Raw genomic sequence first — 15,416 nt, 5'->3', positions numbered from 1 at the left:
CACCAACACTAGTCAGGGGTCTGCCATCAGAATAGCCACACTAGGGACCACGTACTTGTCACACATACAATGCTGGATAAACAATATTTAGAAGATCTCTCTAGAGATGTTGTTTTCTAACCAACTTCCTGAAATATTTTGAGGCACTTTATTAGAGGCACAGTTTTTTAGCTGTCAACCAACTGGAAATGTAGATTGCCCTCCCTGATAGGAGTATAGCATTGTCTCTTCCATTCTATCTATTTGAAATAATTTATCTGCCCCAATTAAATTCCCTGAGCTCAAACTCATCTCATGGTTTTGACAGTTACCAGTTCAGGTGTGCAGCAGTGAGCACTGAGCATGCATAACTTTGGATATTTAGATTGACATCAATCCTAGCTTTTTTCATATGCTCGCAATAATTGTTTTAATTTAAAATCTTCATTTTTGAAAGGAAGTTATGATGCTCTCTTGCAGAAATTGCCTGATAAATTAGGCTTAATGCTGACTTTGTGCAACTAGTCAAGTCAAGGAGTATCTACTCAACAATGCACAGGTGAATATAATTACCTAGCAAACAGATGATAGGCAATCACCAACAAAGGTAAGAGGTGTGTAAACTCCAAAGGGGAAGATATTGAGGAAGAAATCAACGGGTCTTGTTTATTGTTGCTCTGTCCTGCTCTGCTTCATAATGAAAAAACAAACAACAACAAAACAAACCCTCAAATGGTATCATTTGTCAAGACCTCAGACCTGAACATTAATCAGCATGCCAGAAAAGAAAGGAGATGGAAAAAGAAGTAGCTGGTAAAGGCCTTAGCCGATAAAAAACTGTAATTACCAACTTTTCTTCATTCAACTCAGAGTTACAGATGAGCTCCACAATGGAGATGCTCAATAGCTTGGCAATACAAATGCCACTGAGTGTGAACTGGCTAAAGAAAATGCACTTCAAATTTAAAAACATAAGACTGCGAGGACTTAGCATCCAGAAGGACAAGGAAGATGGATCTTTGCTGACCTCAGACAGTGTGTGAGTATATTTTGCATTGTGTGTGTGCATACCGTACTTACAGTAGCCTATGTAACCCTGTATCTGTGTACTGTAAGTCTTGTGTTCATAGGAGAGAGAGCACATGCATTTGATATGAGCAAAGCTGATTTGGTGAGGGCCCATTCACTGGACCTTTTCAGGGGTACAGCTACGGTATGTCTGTGTGCAGACCTGAGTATAGTCTTCATTAAAGCCACCAGAGCTGAGTTTAGGTTAATTTACATCTGCTTGATTTGATAAGCAAGCTGTGACAACTACCTTGGACTGTCTTAGCTGTGTTGTGTTTAACCTCTTAAACCCTATACTGTTGATCAGGGTCTCCCATGGGTCTATACTAAGCCCCCTCCCCTTTTCCCTCTACAAGCTCACACCATGTCCTTGTGAGTTTATAGATCTGCAATCTTCACCCAATGTTCCCCCCCAGAATAGTGATGCTAGGGTTCAAGTGGTTAATGAATGAACTGATGCTGAAATGAAAGGTGGGGTCTACATCACTGATGGGGGATGCTATGTTTACTATTTGCTTGTTTTATGTATTTACTTTTTAGCCAGTTTGTGTGTTTTTTATAATGCGATGATCAAAAGTTGCAATGCATTGGTTTTGAGTATTTAATGTCTCAAAGACTACAGAATATTTTTTTCTTGAACCAGTGATGTTGCAGTCTTTTATACAAGCCTAGGCTGAGAAAACTGTCAGTCACTGTCTCATTTTCCCTTCAAAACCAAAGAGCAGTAACTTTGTGAATAGACATAGGCTAGTCTCCATGAATAAAGTTGCGTTCTCGCAGGTATAAGATAGCACTTAAAACCCCTTCAAATCCTTTTAGCGCCAGATCTGATCTTATTGTGGGCATGTACAGTAAATGCATAGAAATCAGTTTTCATGTGGTTTCATTGTGGCAAGCCAGACTCCTTACTGGGGTTAATGGATGCTTATTTCTACATCAGAGCAACAGTTAGGCTGCTTTACCATGCATGATTAATTCATAGAATATTTCACATTAGAATTCTAGAGGGATGGAAGGTGTGTGTATATTTGTGTGGGTGTGAATGCGTGCACGAGTAAGAAAGAGACGCGAAAAGAAGTGTGGGGGTTGGAGGGGGACTAAATAGGAGAGATGAGGGTGAGGGAGAAAATAGGAGAGAGAACGTGAGTGAGACAATAAGTAGAAAGGGAGGGGCACACTATACACAGACAGAGGGAGGGATGAGTGAGTGAGAGCAAGAAAGTGTGAATCCTCTACTGAATTCCAAATTAGAAGTGTTTATTAATCTGACTGATATGAAAACCAGCTAATTTATAATTTCCCTAAATGACCTAGGCTGGGAGGAAGGAAGCTTATTTACAGACTCAGAGCTGTTTATTACGTGTGTGTGCGTGCGTGCGTGCGCGCGTGGTGTGTGTGTGTGTGTGTGTGTGTGTGTAAATAGATTGCAGTCCAGAATGCTGTGCTAGTGTGTCTGTGTAAGAGTGCATGCACGTATGCTTCTGGGTGGCATAGTGCCAGCTAGCTGACAAGCCAGATTTATAGGTTTAATTGCCAAAAGTAACCATGCAGTCAAATAAGCTCTCAGAGACATCATTTAGCCTCACACTCATACATATACATGCATGTGCATATACATAGACGTGGGGGGAAACACAAGCACTTTACACACGTGGTAGATATACAGCTAATTGTTTATTAGCCCCAGTAAAAGGTTTTCGCAGAAATAAGAAGGTTCATTTTAAGGGATTATTTTTTACAGTTGTCATATGTGCTTGCTTGCATCCACTAATTCAACTAGTTTTTAGAATATACAGTATAATATAATGTCAGCTTCATTGCAAGTCACTCTCCACTGGGCCAGTCGTTAACCCATATGCTGTAGTAGGCATATTATATTAGTTGCTTTTAGCTTATACTGTATATGGGTTGGTGGGTGTGTTTGAACCCTATAGACACAATTATCAGCAACATGTTATTTTTATGATTATCAACATGTTTTAACTGCAGGTTTCCATCACTCTCTCCACCATAGAGGTGATTACCACTCCTCCACTTAATGAAAGGAATTCTTCTCAAAACTCATTCTCTAAATCTCTGTGTGCAGAGTGGCAATTTAAAGAGCTTGCTTCGTCCATCACTCTGCCGCCTGTTAAAAAGTGATTTTGTTAAACAGTGATTTTCCATTCAGCTCTGCCGTCCTTGGCTCAGAGGCAATAATGAGACGAGAGAGCTCGTCAGCCCTAATTGAATGACTCCTGATTAAACTTGTTTCTTACTGAGTGTGAACACATCACATCCTTTCTAGCTCCTAACTGGCTTCCTCAGCAGACCACAAGTTCTGAAATCAAAAGATGGCCATGGGTCTGTTTTAGAATGACTGTTTGATCTAAGTAGAGAGAGAGAGAGAGATAATTTAAGATTGAAGGGTAGGTGACCCACTGACATGAGAAGATGACTCTAGCCTGCACACTCCCCTATTCTTGAGTAAGATACTGAATCCTTCACACCAAGCTCTATAACTATAGCGATAACTGTATATTGTTCACCATTGTATTTGTTACAGTTGTGTTGTGGACTTTGCCATCCTCTTGAGTTAGAATGACTTTTATGCACCCCATTTTTCATAAGTGATCGGACATTTTAAAATGTAATAAGTGGAATGAGTGATTAGACATTTTAAATTTTAAACGGGTATAGGTCAGTTCTCCAAGAAAATACAGACCCGACTCTGTCTGTAAAAACAATTTATTAGACACACAAGAGAGTCTCCATTATTAACAGTGCAGTATTAAAAGTGGCAACCTTCGTTGTAGCTAGTACTAGCTACTATATGATGTTAATTTTCTGTTGTAGGCTTGACTGCATGAGTCACAATAGATATGTGTTTCTTTTTTTATATACAGTATATATACATGCACACACCTTCTCTTATGTAATGTATTATATCCATGTAGCCAACGTTAACACAAATTCAATGTGGCCTGACTGGGCATCACCAGAATGCCCTAATGCAATTACTAGTGTAATAATGGGTGGGGTGGAGAGTGGGTGGGTTGCTGGCTGGAGGAGCGGGGTAGTGGGAGTTGAAGGGGCGGAGAGAGAGGGGAGAGAAAGGGGGGGGGGGGAGTAGGACAGAAGAGAGGAAAGGAAGCAGAAGAATTTAAAGTGTAATGTAATTGCTATAAGGATCAATGTGGTAGTGGTCAAGGATCACAGCTTTAGATGATAAATATTGATCTATTAAATGCGGGGCAGGGATATGAGTTGACATATAAAGAGGCACAGAGAGGAGACAAGAACAGTTAGGTTGCATCATGTTTAACCTCCATCTCATTTCTTAAAGGACCATACTCTGTGTACTTGTCTCTTCAAAGATTCAGCCCTACCATATATCATACATAAACAGACGTTGATTGTCATACCATACTGAAATGAATGGAATTCAATGGTTTCCTTGAAAATATGCAATGTTATGAATGTAGAAGTAATGTCATAATGTGAGCCATAGTCCATGGGATAACGTGCAAGACCCAAAGTTGGATCTTTTGTCCCTCTGTAAATGCATTTTCACTCAGCATTGGTTTGTCTTTGACCATGTCCCCATTGACCATATTCACATGGCAGCCATATAACCTCTTATTGTACATCATGTGCTACTCAGGTGGTGAGAACCCAGATGAATTGATGAATGAGTATGGAAGATGATGTGGAGGTTAAATGTAATTTTCACTTTGATGATGAAAAAATAATTCAAAAATACAATTCTAATCCAATGTCCAATCACTTTAATTTGTGCTTAGTGTTTTAGTTTTGCGCAGAACCCAATGTATACCTTCTGTATAAAGTACATACGTACATACTTCCTCCGATATGGCACTTTGTACGTCACTGTGGATAAGAGCATCTGCTAAATGCCCAACTTGTATATCGTTTGGGAGGCAGACTCAAAATTCAATCAAAAAACTGTAATTGTAAAAGAAAATAAATAAAAGGTAGTGTGTAACAGCATGTGTAAATGGCATACTCTCAAACCTGGTTAAAAATGTGTTTGTTTGGTTAACTTGTATTGATCCCTGTGGGGAAATTTGTCCTCTGCATATTTAGGAGCAGCATGCAGCCATGCAGGAGCTCTCTGGGAGCTGCTAGGATTTCAGTGTCTTGCTCAAGGTGTCTTTGACATGAAGCCAAGAGGAGCTAGGGATTGAACCGGGGACCTTACGGTTCCCAGGCGGCCGCTCTACCTCCTGAGCTACTACAGACAGGTAGTCAAAGAGTGGATAGTATACACACAAACACACTGTCAAAGAAACAGGTATACAGAATATATAGTCAGAGATTGAATGTTGGTGAACCAAGAAGCACAGTGTGGACGCATATTCTTGTTTCACTTACATAATTTATTGGAATTGGATGTAGTCTACAAAAACATCGATCGGGCATATGAATATATTTATAGCTTGTCCTGAGATGTGAATTATTTGTACAGAAAAGATTTTTATGTTTCCCCTTCAGTGTGTTGGTCCTTTGCATTAAGGCACAGCCTCAAGTTTAATACCATCAGTGTCCTGCAAACACCCCTGTATTAATTTACCACGTCTTAAAATGCATTACTTTGATTGTCCCCCAAATATGAGATGTGCCAGGAGGTGAGGGGCTGAAGCTAGTCATTGAAAAGGTCTTCCAAAAGAAAATTAACTTGAAACATTTAATAGTTTAATTCCTTAAAAAGTAGTTTGTTGCATGACACTCAAGATATATTACAGACAGCTGATTGATCTGATCCATTGATGATCAAATGTGTCCTCGTTCACAGCAGGACATGGCACACAGTGAACAAACCCATTTTATATAAAATTGCACGCCGCTAATTACTCAAGTGCTACATGTAAATACAAAATGCACATTATATTAAAGTGACATCCAGGATTTTTTTCCCTTCTATGTGTAGATTAAGCCTTCTGCTCAACCTGTCATCCCTTTGTATTCAGTCTCAATCCTCCATCTGTTCTGTTAACTTTAGTGTCTGCTCATCACAGACATCACGCCTTCCGCCTAGTCGCTTTCATCCATTCGTTAGTCTGTGTTTTCATCCCTGCGGTGAGGTAGAGAAGCTGCAGCTTCATGGCCTTGTGTAGACTCAGAGACTGGACAGGGAAGAGAACCAGAAAATAAAGTGAAATAATGCATTGCAAATGTACTCACACACTATCAAAACCTTATAGCCCAGCGCTAAATCACTAAATAAACATCTTAACAAATCTGATCTTGAGTCAAACCATGAATAGTCAAGTAAATCAAACTATTATTGTATTTAAGCATAATAACAAATATATTTTAGTCTAATTTTACCCTGACCACCCCTCTCTATACATTAAGCTAGACATGAAAAGGACAGGAACTCACATGATTAAGGTTAGCCATCTTTCTCATCATCAGGCTGTGTTCAGTGCGGTTATAAACGTTGATGTCCTGACCAGGGTCATCTTCTAACATGTACAACTCTCCACCATGAACGTCAGATACATTCACCTGAACAGGCAGACACAATAAATACATTTTATTGAACCAAACAGAGATCAAAAACATTCCTATTTACCTAGACTGACTGATGAATAGATATTTTTGTTGGGCAGAAACTTATCTCCATATTTCATCTTTTTCATGTTTTTTTTGTACTGTCCTAAGACAACGTGGCGTGATGCATTGTGAGCTTGTGCCTATAAGCTTTATGCATCGTGCCGACACCAGGTTGAAAGTGGTTATGTCCTTCAGTGGGTTTTATAAATATTTAACCAAGCAACTTTTTTTTTTATACAAGAGCTTGTAACAAAATAATAACTTTCCTAAAACACCGGACAATATATTCCTGGTCTCTCTCAATGGTTGGGATGTTCATTTGTGAACCTGTTGGCTTAAGATGAAATGCTGCTAGATCCTTCTTCCTGCGCCTATATAATTCTTATTTTCCCAGAGTTTTGTCCTTGGCATGCGAGGATCCAGAGCTGTCAAGAATTAGGTTAGATACAGATGGCCGAACTGTTACTTTTTAGCAAAGCTGCCAGAAAGTAATTTTCTGTCCAGGTAACTGAACCCTTCGGTTTGTAAAATCTCTACCTGGTATGTTTGAGGGTTGAAGCCCAGCCACATTGTGTATCTGTAGTCCCATGATCGTAGAGAATACCCCATTATCTTTATGTCCTTCAGGTCAGGGAGGTCAGAGTTCCACTGGAAGGAAAACAAAGAAAGTAGTAAACACGCTTGGCAGGAAAATATGCAGCGATTTTGTGTGTCTCATATGTGTGAGCGATTTATCCACCCATCATCCAGCCAACGATGGTCTGGCCTCCCTGTATACCTGAGGAGTATCAGCAGGTCTTGGGTACTGACTGAAAGAGATCTCTTCCTCATTCGGTCTCCTCTCCCTATGTCTGAAGGTGTAGGCCAGGTTGTCTCCCTCAGTACACAGCTCCACCTGGAAGGACCATGGGTATGAGAGAAGGCATGAAAGACTTTAAATGAAAATTATAGGAAAGAATTGCAGAGTCAATATTAAAAACATCTTTCAATCTTTCCACTCTAAACAAGGAAAACGTTGGAATAAATGCTACCTTGAAGGAATCATCATCACAAGGCTCTGGGGCTCTCAGGCCAGCCATGTAGGACACAGTAGGAAATACATCAACAAGCTCCACAACATTCCTTATTACTTTGTCATCTAGAGAGACAGAAAGCGACAAAGATTATAGTTGTGAATGTTTGCTTTGAACGATAAACAAGATTAGTACAAAAGCCTTTACAAGTATTGTAATGTAAACAGCTTTGGCAAGTGTCTTGCTGTCCACATACTGAATACAACTTGAATTTTGTCATGTTTGAATCTGGTTAGTGATCGAGTCCAGAAAAGTCACAGGATTACACTTAGTTGACCATTCTTTTGTCTCATTTATAGTTCAATATTATATTGTACTCTCAGCAAATCTTAACTATAGCTCTGTATGGCTCAAGAACATTTGATTTATTCATTTGCACCCAGTCACTGGTGTAAGGGTCTTACTCTCAAATGTTTGTGCTGACTGGCTGAAAACATCCATAAAAGGGAAGGTAGACTGTTCTCCTGGCCAACCGGGAAAGCCAGTCACTCCAGGAACATAGAACGTAAGAGGCACGCGAGTTGCGACATCAAAATTTGAGTATTTTGCCCATTCACCATGTTCTCCTAATGACCAACCTGGAATACAGAGAAATGGAGACAGGAACAAGAGTTAGCGGCCAAAGATATTTAGCCCATCTTGCTGCTTTGAGTTATGAGCTCTCCTCATGATCAGGATCCCATGTTTCCTTCCATCCAGTATCTCACTTTGCATAATTTACTTCCTGTAAACAATGCCGTTTAGGATCCAAATGTTGAATACATTTGACATTATAGTGAAGACAAGGTAACAGGTAAGCGGGTGAAAATATTGTAGGAGATGACATGCAACATGTAATCATTAATTAGATTAAAATCCATGTTGTTAGAAATACATCTCTACCTATACCGATTTATTATCAATTTAATTAATAGGTTGAGCCACCACAATGTCTTAAGCAGCTTTTCTCATCTCTTACAGTTTTGTGGGGCACCCTTTGGAAGCTGATCATACTATACTGTAACCATACCGCCATCCACAGGGGAATGAGAGGATTGCAGGTAAAGTATGGGCACCCTTGTATATTTTCTCTCTTTTGTGGTCTGGTCTGGTATACCTCACTTTACATTTTCCTTATTTAAAAAATAATTTAACCATCTAGAAAACTTAACAAGCTGAACGTGAAAGAGGAGAGCAGGTGGAACTAATTGAATTATACTCGTCACCCTAACAACGTGCGTGTGTCCGGATGACCACAACAGTAAATCCAAATTGTCACCATGTATACTAAATACTGCTCTGCAGTCTGTCTATTCATGGTGTATACTCACCATGATCTGAAGAGAAGACCACCATAGTACTGCTAGCCAAGCCGGAATCATCCAGAGCACTGAGCAGTCGTCCAACCTGAGCGTCCATGTAGGACACTGCAGCAAAGTAGTGCTGACGGATACGCAACTACAGGACAATGAGACAGAAATACCTGTTAATAATGACTTTAGTTAATGTTTCACTATTTAAAATGTAGTATTTCTTGATTATTAATAATCTAGCTTGTAGATTGGCCATTTTAAATAGTTTTTAAATAATTTAAGAAAGGAACAGTTTTGGACATACAAGGTTTCCACCCGACAGCGACAATTTGTAGCCTATATTATGGTTCTGTATCAGTATGAGAGTCGGTTTTAGCAGATTCCATTCCAATTGGCTACTATGACTGCGTATGAATTTCTTGGGCCTGGCTAGGTCAACCTGGCCTGGCGGGGATCTGCCCTGTTGCGCTCGGCAGCACAACAGCTGAAAACAATTAATGTCAATTGTCAAAGGACTGTGCTGGTGCCAAAAATGTCTCAAACAATGTAAATCTGCCACATTCTAGCAGCTGAAATAAACTTCCCATTAGGATCTTTGTTGGCAAACGAACAGAACATGGATGTTGTTTGCAAAATGATTATTTATTTATTGGCCACTGTGGCCTTTAGGGCATGTATTTTTAGAGGGGCACACCGCACACGGCGAAAGAGAAGGGCAACGACGGCCGTTGTGGCCGCCGTGAAATTCCTGCCCTGGTATAGAGTGATGATGATGGCAGAACCACATAGTAGCAAATACTAACAGACTGTCAAGTTCATACTGTACCTGAAAGTCCTTGGGGATTGGTCCATAAGGAAAGCTGATGTTGAGAGCCGCGACATCCTCTCTCAACCTCAGGTCCATCCAGGGGTTGTAGGCCACAGGGGGAAGAAACTTAGGAACCTCTGCATCAGGGGCCAGTGCCATTTTATCTATGGGATACAGCCTCAGGTACTCCTGGAAGATTTAAACAATATGATAATGTCATTAGTATGTTGCCTGAGGCAAAAAGTTGCAATCGAGTAGCCATAAGGCTGGGCTTTGTGCGCAATTGTGGGTCAGTGACGGTGTCTATAATGTGAATTTCATTCACTGCTCAAGGATACCAGCACTGTAGAATGTTACTCAATATATGTTGATGCTGTGAATCAATCACACCTAAATGTCAATATGACAACTTTGACCATTTCGTTAATTTCTATTGGCCAACATTTGTAAACACCTGTATGAAAATGTGTCCAGTCAGATGTGATTGAGATGGTCACAAAATCATAAGACCATCTAAGGTCTCATCAGGTTAGCAAATTAGCTTGTTAGATCAATCGCCCATTTGGTAATATTTGGGGTTTAAACCAGATGTAAAATTAATATCACGCAGTCGATTTGAAAGCTTTGTAGGAGTTGTGCTGTTGAAGGATGCTCAAACCACCATCTTACAGACATTTAAGCGTAGCAATGTTTCCTCTATTTCACCAGGTACAGAAAGTGAAACTTAACATAGTGGAGCTTAGGTAGTAATGCTGTATCTTGGTCACCTATATCTTGATCGCTCATTTACCGACAGTCATATGTAGGGCAGGACCGAGCCCAGCCAAAAATACTTGCACAAACACATTTATTAACTAGTGTCTGCATGCCGTTCTCTTGCTCGCTCACACAGAATTCTGCATTCGATTGAGTGAATGGTATTGTCCCTGTACAAATGCGCATTGTTTGTCGTCATTACTGAGCAATACAAAAATGCATTGGTGTCATTCAATATCATCTTGGCAGCTGAAACCTTGGTAGGCTCATGGATCTGAAGCACCCCATTATGAAGTTGGCAAACGGCATTAAACAGTATATTAAACCCAGCTACCCAGTCTTCACAGCATTGTAACAACCCTGTTTATTTATTTTTTTGCAATTCAAAAGAGTAGACATTCCACTCCACTATAACCTTGACTCTTCACCCACTGTCAGATTGTCATTTCAGCACTAGTGGTAGTGACATGCTTCAGACAATATTATAAAGACACCATTAAAAGTACAACTATGATCAACATTTCAAGCACTGTGTTTTCCCTAGTAACCGTCTTATCAACTCATTCCCTAGTAGACACATTCCGACTAGAATGATTCTGCGGCTGTAAAGGTGGGTGCATGTGAAGTCCTGGCACTGCCTGGTGCGTTTTGTGATACTTGAGGGTTGCCGCAGAGTGACCTATGCTAAACGACAAGTTTCAATTGGTTGTGTGTGGGCATGCGGTGATCACCCTGTGTCACGAGGATGGACGCTGGGGGGTGCCGTGTCAGATTTTCACATTCTCCTCGCAGCAGAGCAATGGGATCTGCCCTGAATGTTCCTCTCTGCCATTAGGATTTCCTGTTAATTAACTGATACGCATCTGTGCTTAGGGCAGGCGGGGGTAAAGAGGTTGAATTGGTCGCTGGGGGGAGGAGGTATGTGCATGTTGAGGTAGCATAGGGTAGGAAATAGGAATGTCTTATCCAGTCATATTGAGATCAAATGACGGTTTCAATAAAGGCAGAAATGGATTTCTGTTCAAATCTGATCGAAGTGGTCTGATTATTGGAGTGAGTCAGTGAGCCAATGATTTGCTCACATGCTTACAGTATGCACCATCATCTGACTGAAGCATGATCATTTTGTTATGGTGCCTTGTTGTCCAACTGTGAGTTGGTGTCACATGTTTATCTACACTAGTTTTCAGACCAATGTGGAACTACTGCAATTACCATCTGATGATCTTTTTAAATGCCAATCCTGACAGGACAGGTTAATAACTGTGATACTGACTGAACGGGTTAATAACGTCAATTGGAATTAGACTAGCAACTGTGATTCAGCTTGAATGGTCTTTAAAACAGTGATTCTGAATGGACCAATTACTGTAGTAACAGAGACTATGGACGGCTGGTTGATAATTGGAGGCTTTGTAAGAGTGACTCTGATCGGACCACAATGTGATAGAGATCATTATTATTGGACAATGTGTAACAGCACTTCCGATTAGATGTCTTTATAACAGATTCTAGACAATTCATTCATTCTAGACGATTCTAACGGGATGGCTAGTAATGGCATTTCTGCTTGTGCAGCTTGATAACAGCGTTTCTACATAAACAATTCATCATTCTGTATATGAACCAATGTACCTCAGGTATCCTGAAAGGGATATGTGGTTTGTGAAATCCCACAGCTAGGAAGAATGGTGCATCATCATTGACCCTGGTTTTCAGCAGCCTTATTGCCTCGTCTGTACTCTCCATGTCAGGCAGGGTTCCTCCTGGCTGCTCCGTTACATTCACTGCACAAAGCAAATTTGAATGAAGCTTACCATCTGGTCCCTTACACACCTAAACAAGGAAAACACAACGTTAATATACAAGAAAAGACAAGTATTTGTTCCTGTAGGCTGCTCTGTTACACTGACAGCACAAAGAGGGTTTACATGGTGGCAGACAACCAGCAAATGATTGCATAGTTATCAACCTATATTCTTTTCCAGGAACTTGCTTCAATTAGACCAAATATGATCGTATTTTATATAAGAAGGATGAGCACCCTGAAGTCAGGACTGCTTCTCAAAAGCAGCTCAATTCATTATCCCAAAAACGCACCTTTTGTTTTTCATGAATGAACGAGGGGGGGTGATAAGGAGGGATGGACCAGCTGTAGGGGTAGTCGTCAGTGTGGTTGGAGGCAATGCCTACAAGGAAAAATAAGCATTTCTTGTTTATATTTTCTGACCAAAACCAGATGAAGGTCAGTTGGGCCGAAACGTTCTATGTTCGGGAAAAAGTATAGACCTATTTTCTGAAAATTATATTAAGTTTACCCACCCTGCTGTATAGGAGGAGGTCAGAGATTGAATCTTACCTGGATGAAAGATCTTGCCCACGGACATGGTAGTGTATCCGGTGGATTTAAAGTACTGTGGCATGGTGGTGTAGTTGCCAGCATGTACTCTCCAGTAGGAGTTAAAGTCATAAAGTCTGGTCGTGTCTGGCCTCCGACTGGTCAGCATTGAGGTGCGACTGGGGCCACATACAGCTTGCTGACAGCGAGACCAGGAGAATGAGATGGACGGAAAAGGACAAATCACTGATACTGTACAAACCTTATCGTGAGGCACAATACAATGCTATGCCTTCGCATAATTCAACTGTCACAGTATGCACCCAGTCACTCACACACAGAAGAGACTAACTGCTGGAAAGGATACAGGATAGGTGGGCACTAGGGACATCTGGGCACCTTGATGTAGAATTGGAGATTTTGTCCAAAATGTTAAAAAGTTAAATATTTGAAAAATGGTCTTAAGTAATGGAGTATACATGATGTGAACATGCACGGTACATCATTATCAAACTTAATTTTATCCTTCAACTTCTTGTTGATACCCCAAAATGACTGGATATACAGATTTTGTAGCAATTATAGAAATATCAGACCTTAATTGTCGAATATTTAAGCATGTACTAATCATGTATACTTTAGACCATTTTTCATTTTTTTACATTTTGGACAAAATAGCCAATTTTACATTGAGGTGGCCAGATGGCCCCAGTGCCCACCTATCCTGTTACCACTGGAAATGAACTTTATCAATACACCAGCCACATTCACAGTGCAATAACTTTTATACAAAACCCCTGTCTCCACACAGCAATGCAACTGATAAGCAAACAACTCAACTGACTTGGGCATATGCATTTAAGAAGACTTGGCTTTTGGAAGCCAGTTGATCAATGTTTGGCGATTTCACCACTGTGTCCCCGTAGCAACCCAGGGATGTCCTCAGATCATCTGCCATGATGAAAAGGACATTTCTCCGCTCTGAAAAACAAAAACATGTTCAGGTTTAAAATAATCTACCACAGTCACTTCCAAGGGAGATTACTGCATAAGCATAATTTCTGGATGGATTATGGTAAAATATTTGATTTGCATGGAATGGAATGGTAGGAAGCTGGGTCGACAAAGTGCACAGCAGCAAGTGTCACAGTAATCTACTCATTTATTATATTTCAATAATATATAAGACTCGTTTGCAGTGGTGGAAAAAGTAGGCCTACTCAGATATTTTACTTAAGTAAACGTAGCAATACCACAACATAAATACCGTTAGAAGTAAAAGACCTGTGTTCAAAATGTTACTTGAGCAAAAGTAAAAAGGTATTGGCATCAAAATATACTTAAAGTACCAAAAGTAAAAGCACTAAAATGTTTGAAAATAGCAGATCTAAGCTATCAGACGAGCGTCATGTGAACCATGGTGGCTATTAAGTACAGTACTTGAGTAATGTATTTACTTTACACCAGCTCCAATCGGAACCTCTCCCTCTGCTGTACAGCTCCGAGACGAGGTTCCACAGCGTAGGATGCCGGCAGAGTGCGACAGCGGCAAATATTGGCCAATATTGTTGATTCTTACCTTTTTCCGCACATCGTATCCAAAAAGTAAAAGGTCGTCCCCCCTGTTCTCAGATGTTTTACATTTTGGCGGTATATAAAATCTAAGCAACGGATTGAAACAAGCGTTTAAATCGCTTTTTTAGTCAGCCGGTGGCCAGTCAACCCCCGTCCGCATGCACAGTAGTACTGCTCCCGTTAAGGTTGCATTGGGAAAACATGGCACAGGCTGACTAAAAAAAGCGATTTAAACGTTTGTTTCAACCCGCCGGTTAAAATTTCTTGGCCGCTAAAATGTAAAACATCTGAGAGCAGGGGGACGACCTTTACTTTTTGGATACAATGTACGGAAAGGGGTAAGAATCAACAATATTGGCCAATATTCGCCGGTGTTGTCAGCTGCCGGCACCATACGCTGCGGAACCTCGTCTCGGAGCTATACAGCGGAGGGAGAGGTTCCGATTGGAGCTAGTTGACCATATGAAATAATTATCAAATAAGACAAACATTATTACAGTTATGTTGAAGGTTTTCTACCCAATTAACTAACTTTACCTCTTGCAACGACAGCCATGCAATGCAGAACCAGGAGGCAATAAAGACCTTTATGGATGGACACAAACATCCTGTTGTGCCGCAGAAGATTTAAGACTAATGTAATTTAATAAGAGTTAATGTGATTTAATCTGGTACTTTACAGGACATTATCTTCTGTTGATCAGGTGCCAAAAGTAAACTAACCAAATCAGCTGAGTTTGCTCTTTAAATCACTTCCTGATTATGCGCGTCTGCCGTTTCCTGCGTTTTCATTGGTCCACTTGGAAGCCGCTCCGCCCAGGAACGCTAATCATATTAGTAAGATGACATGTCAATCATTATTCTTCTGAGCAGTGTTGCCATGTTGGCTTATTATAAGCGACTTTGGGCTTGTTTTTCTGTAAAGTTGCTTATAAATATTATATATATAACTACTATGGTTGCGGGTT

The 15,416-nt window shown here is 40.4% G+C and overlaps 1 protein-coding gene across 2 annotated transcripts; it reads right to left on the bottom strand.

The window, feature by feature from the left end:
• Positions 1 to 5,450: 5,450 nt before the first annotated feature.
• ids (iduronate 2-sulfatase) lies at positions 5,451 to 15,196 on the bottom strand. 2 transcript variants are annotated; one of them, XM_084041138.1, is made up of 13 exons: positions 14,981 to 15,196; positions 13,718 to 13,852; positions 12,895 to 13,072; positions 12,636 to 12,724; positions 12,171 to 12,371; positions 9,798 to 9,968; positions 8,990 to 9,116; positions 8,084 to 8,257; positions 7,638 to 7,744; positions 7,385 to 7,501; positions 7,144 to 7,254; positions 6,433 to 6,558; positions 5,451 to 6,173 (listed from the first exon to the last, which is right to left on the bottom strand). In XM_084041138.1, the coding sequence occupies exons 1-13, from the start codon at positions 15,053 to 15,055 to the stop codon at positions 6,069 to 6,071; spliced, it is 1,716 nt and encodes a 571-aa protein (XP_083897264.1). In that variant the 5' UTR covers positions 15,056 to 15,196; the 3' UTR covers positions 5,451 to 6,068. The 2 variants fall into 2 exon arrangements, with proteins under 2 accessions (XP_083897264.1, XP_083897265.1); XM_084041139.1 differs by having other exon boundaries at positions 13,718 to 13,854; positions 14,986 to 15,196.
• Positions 15,197 to 15,416: the final 220 nt, after the last annotated feature.

The sequence above is a fragment of the Gymnoscopelus microlampas genome (assembly GCF_963454915.1).
Source record: "Gymnoscopelus microlampas genome assembly, chromosome: 18".
NCBI lineage: Eukaryota > Metazoa > Chordata > Actinopteri > Myctophiformes > Myctophidae > Gymnoscopelus > Gymnoscopelus microlampas.
Note: the sequence above shows the minus strand (reverse complement) of the source record. Positions and strands in the feature narration are given on the sequence as shown.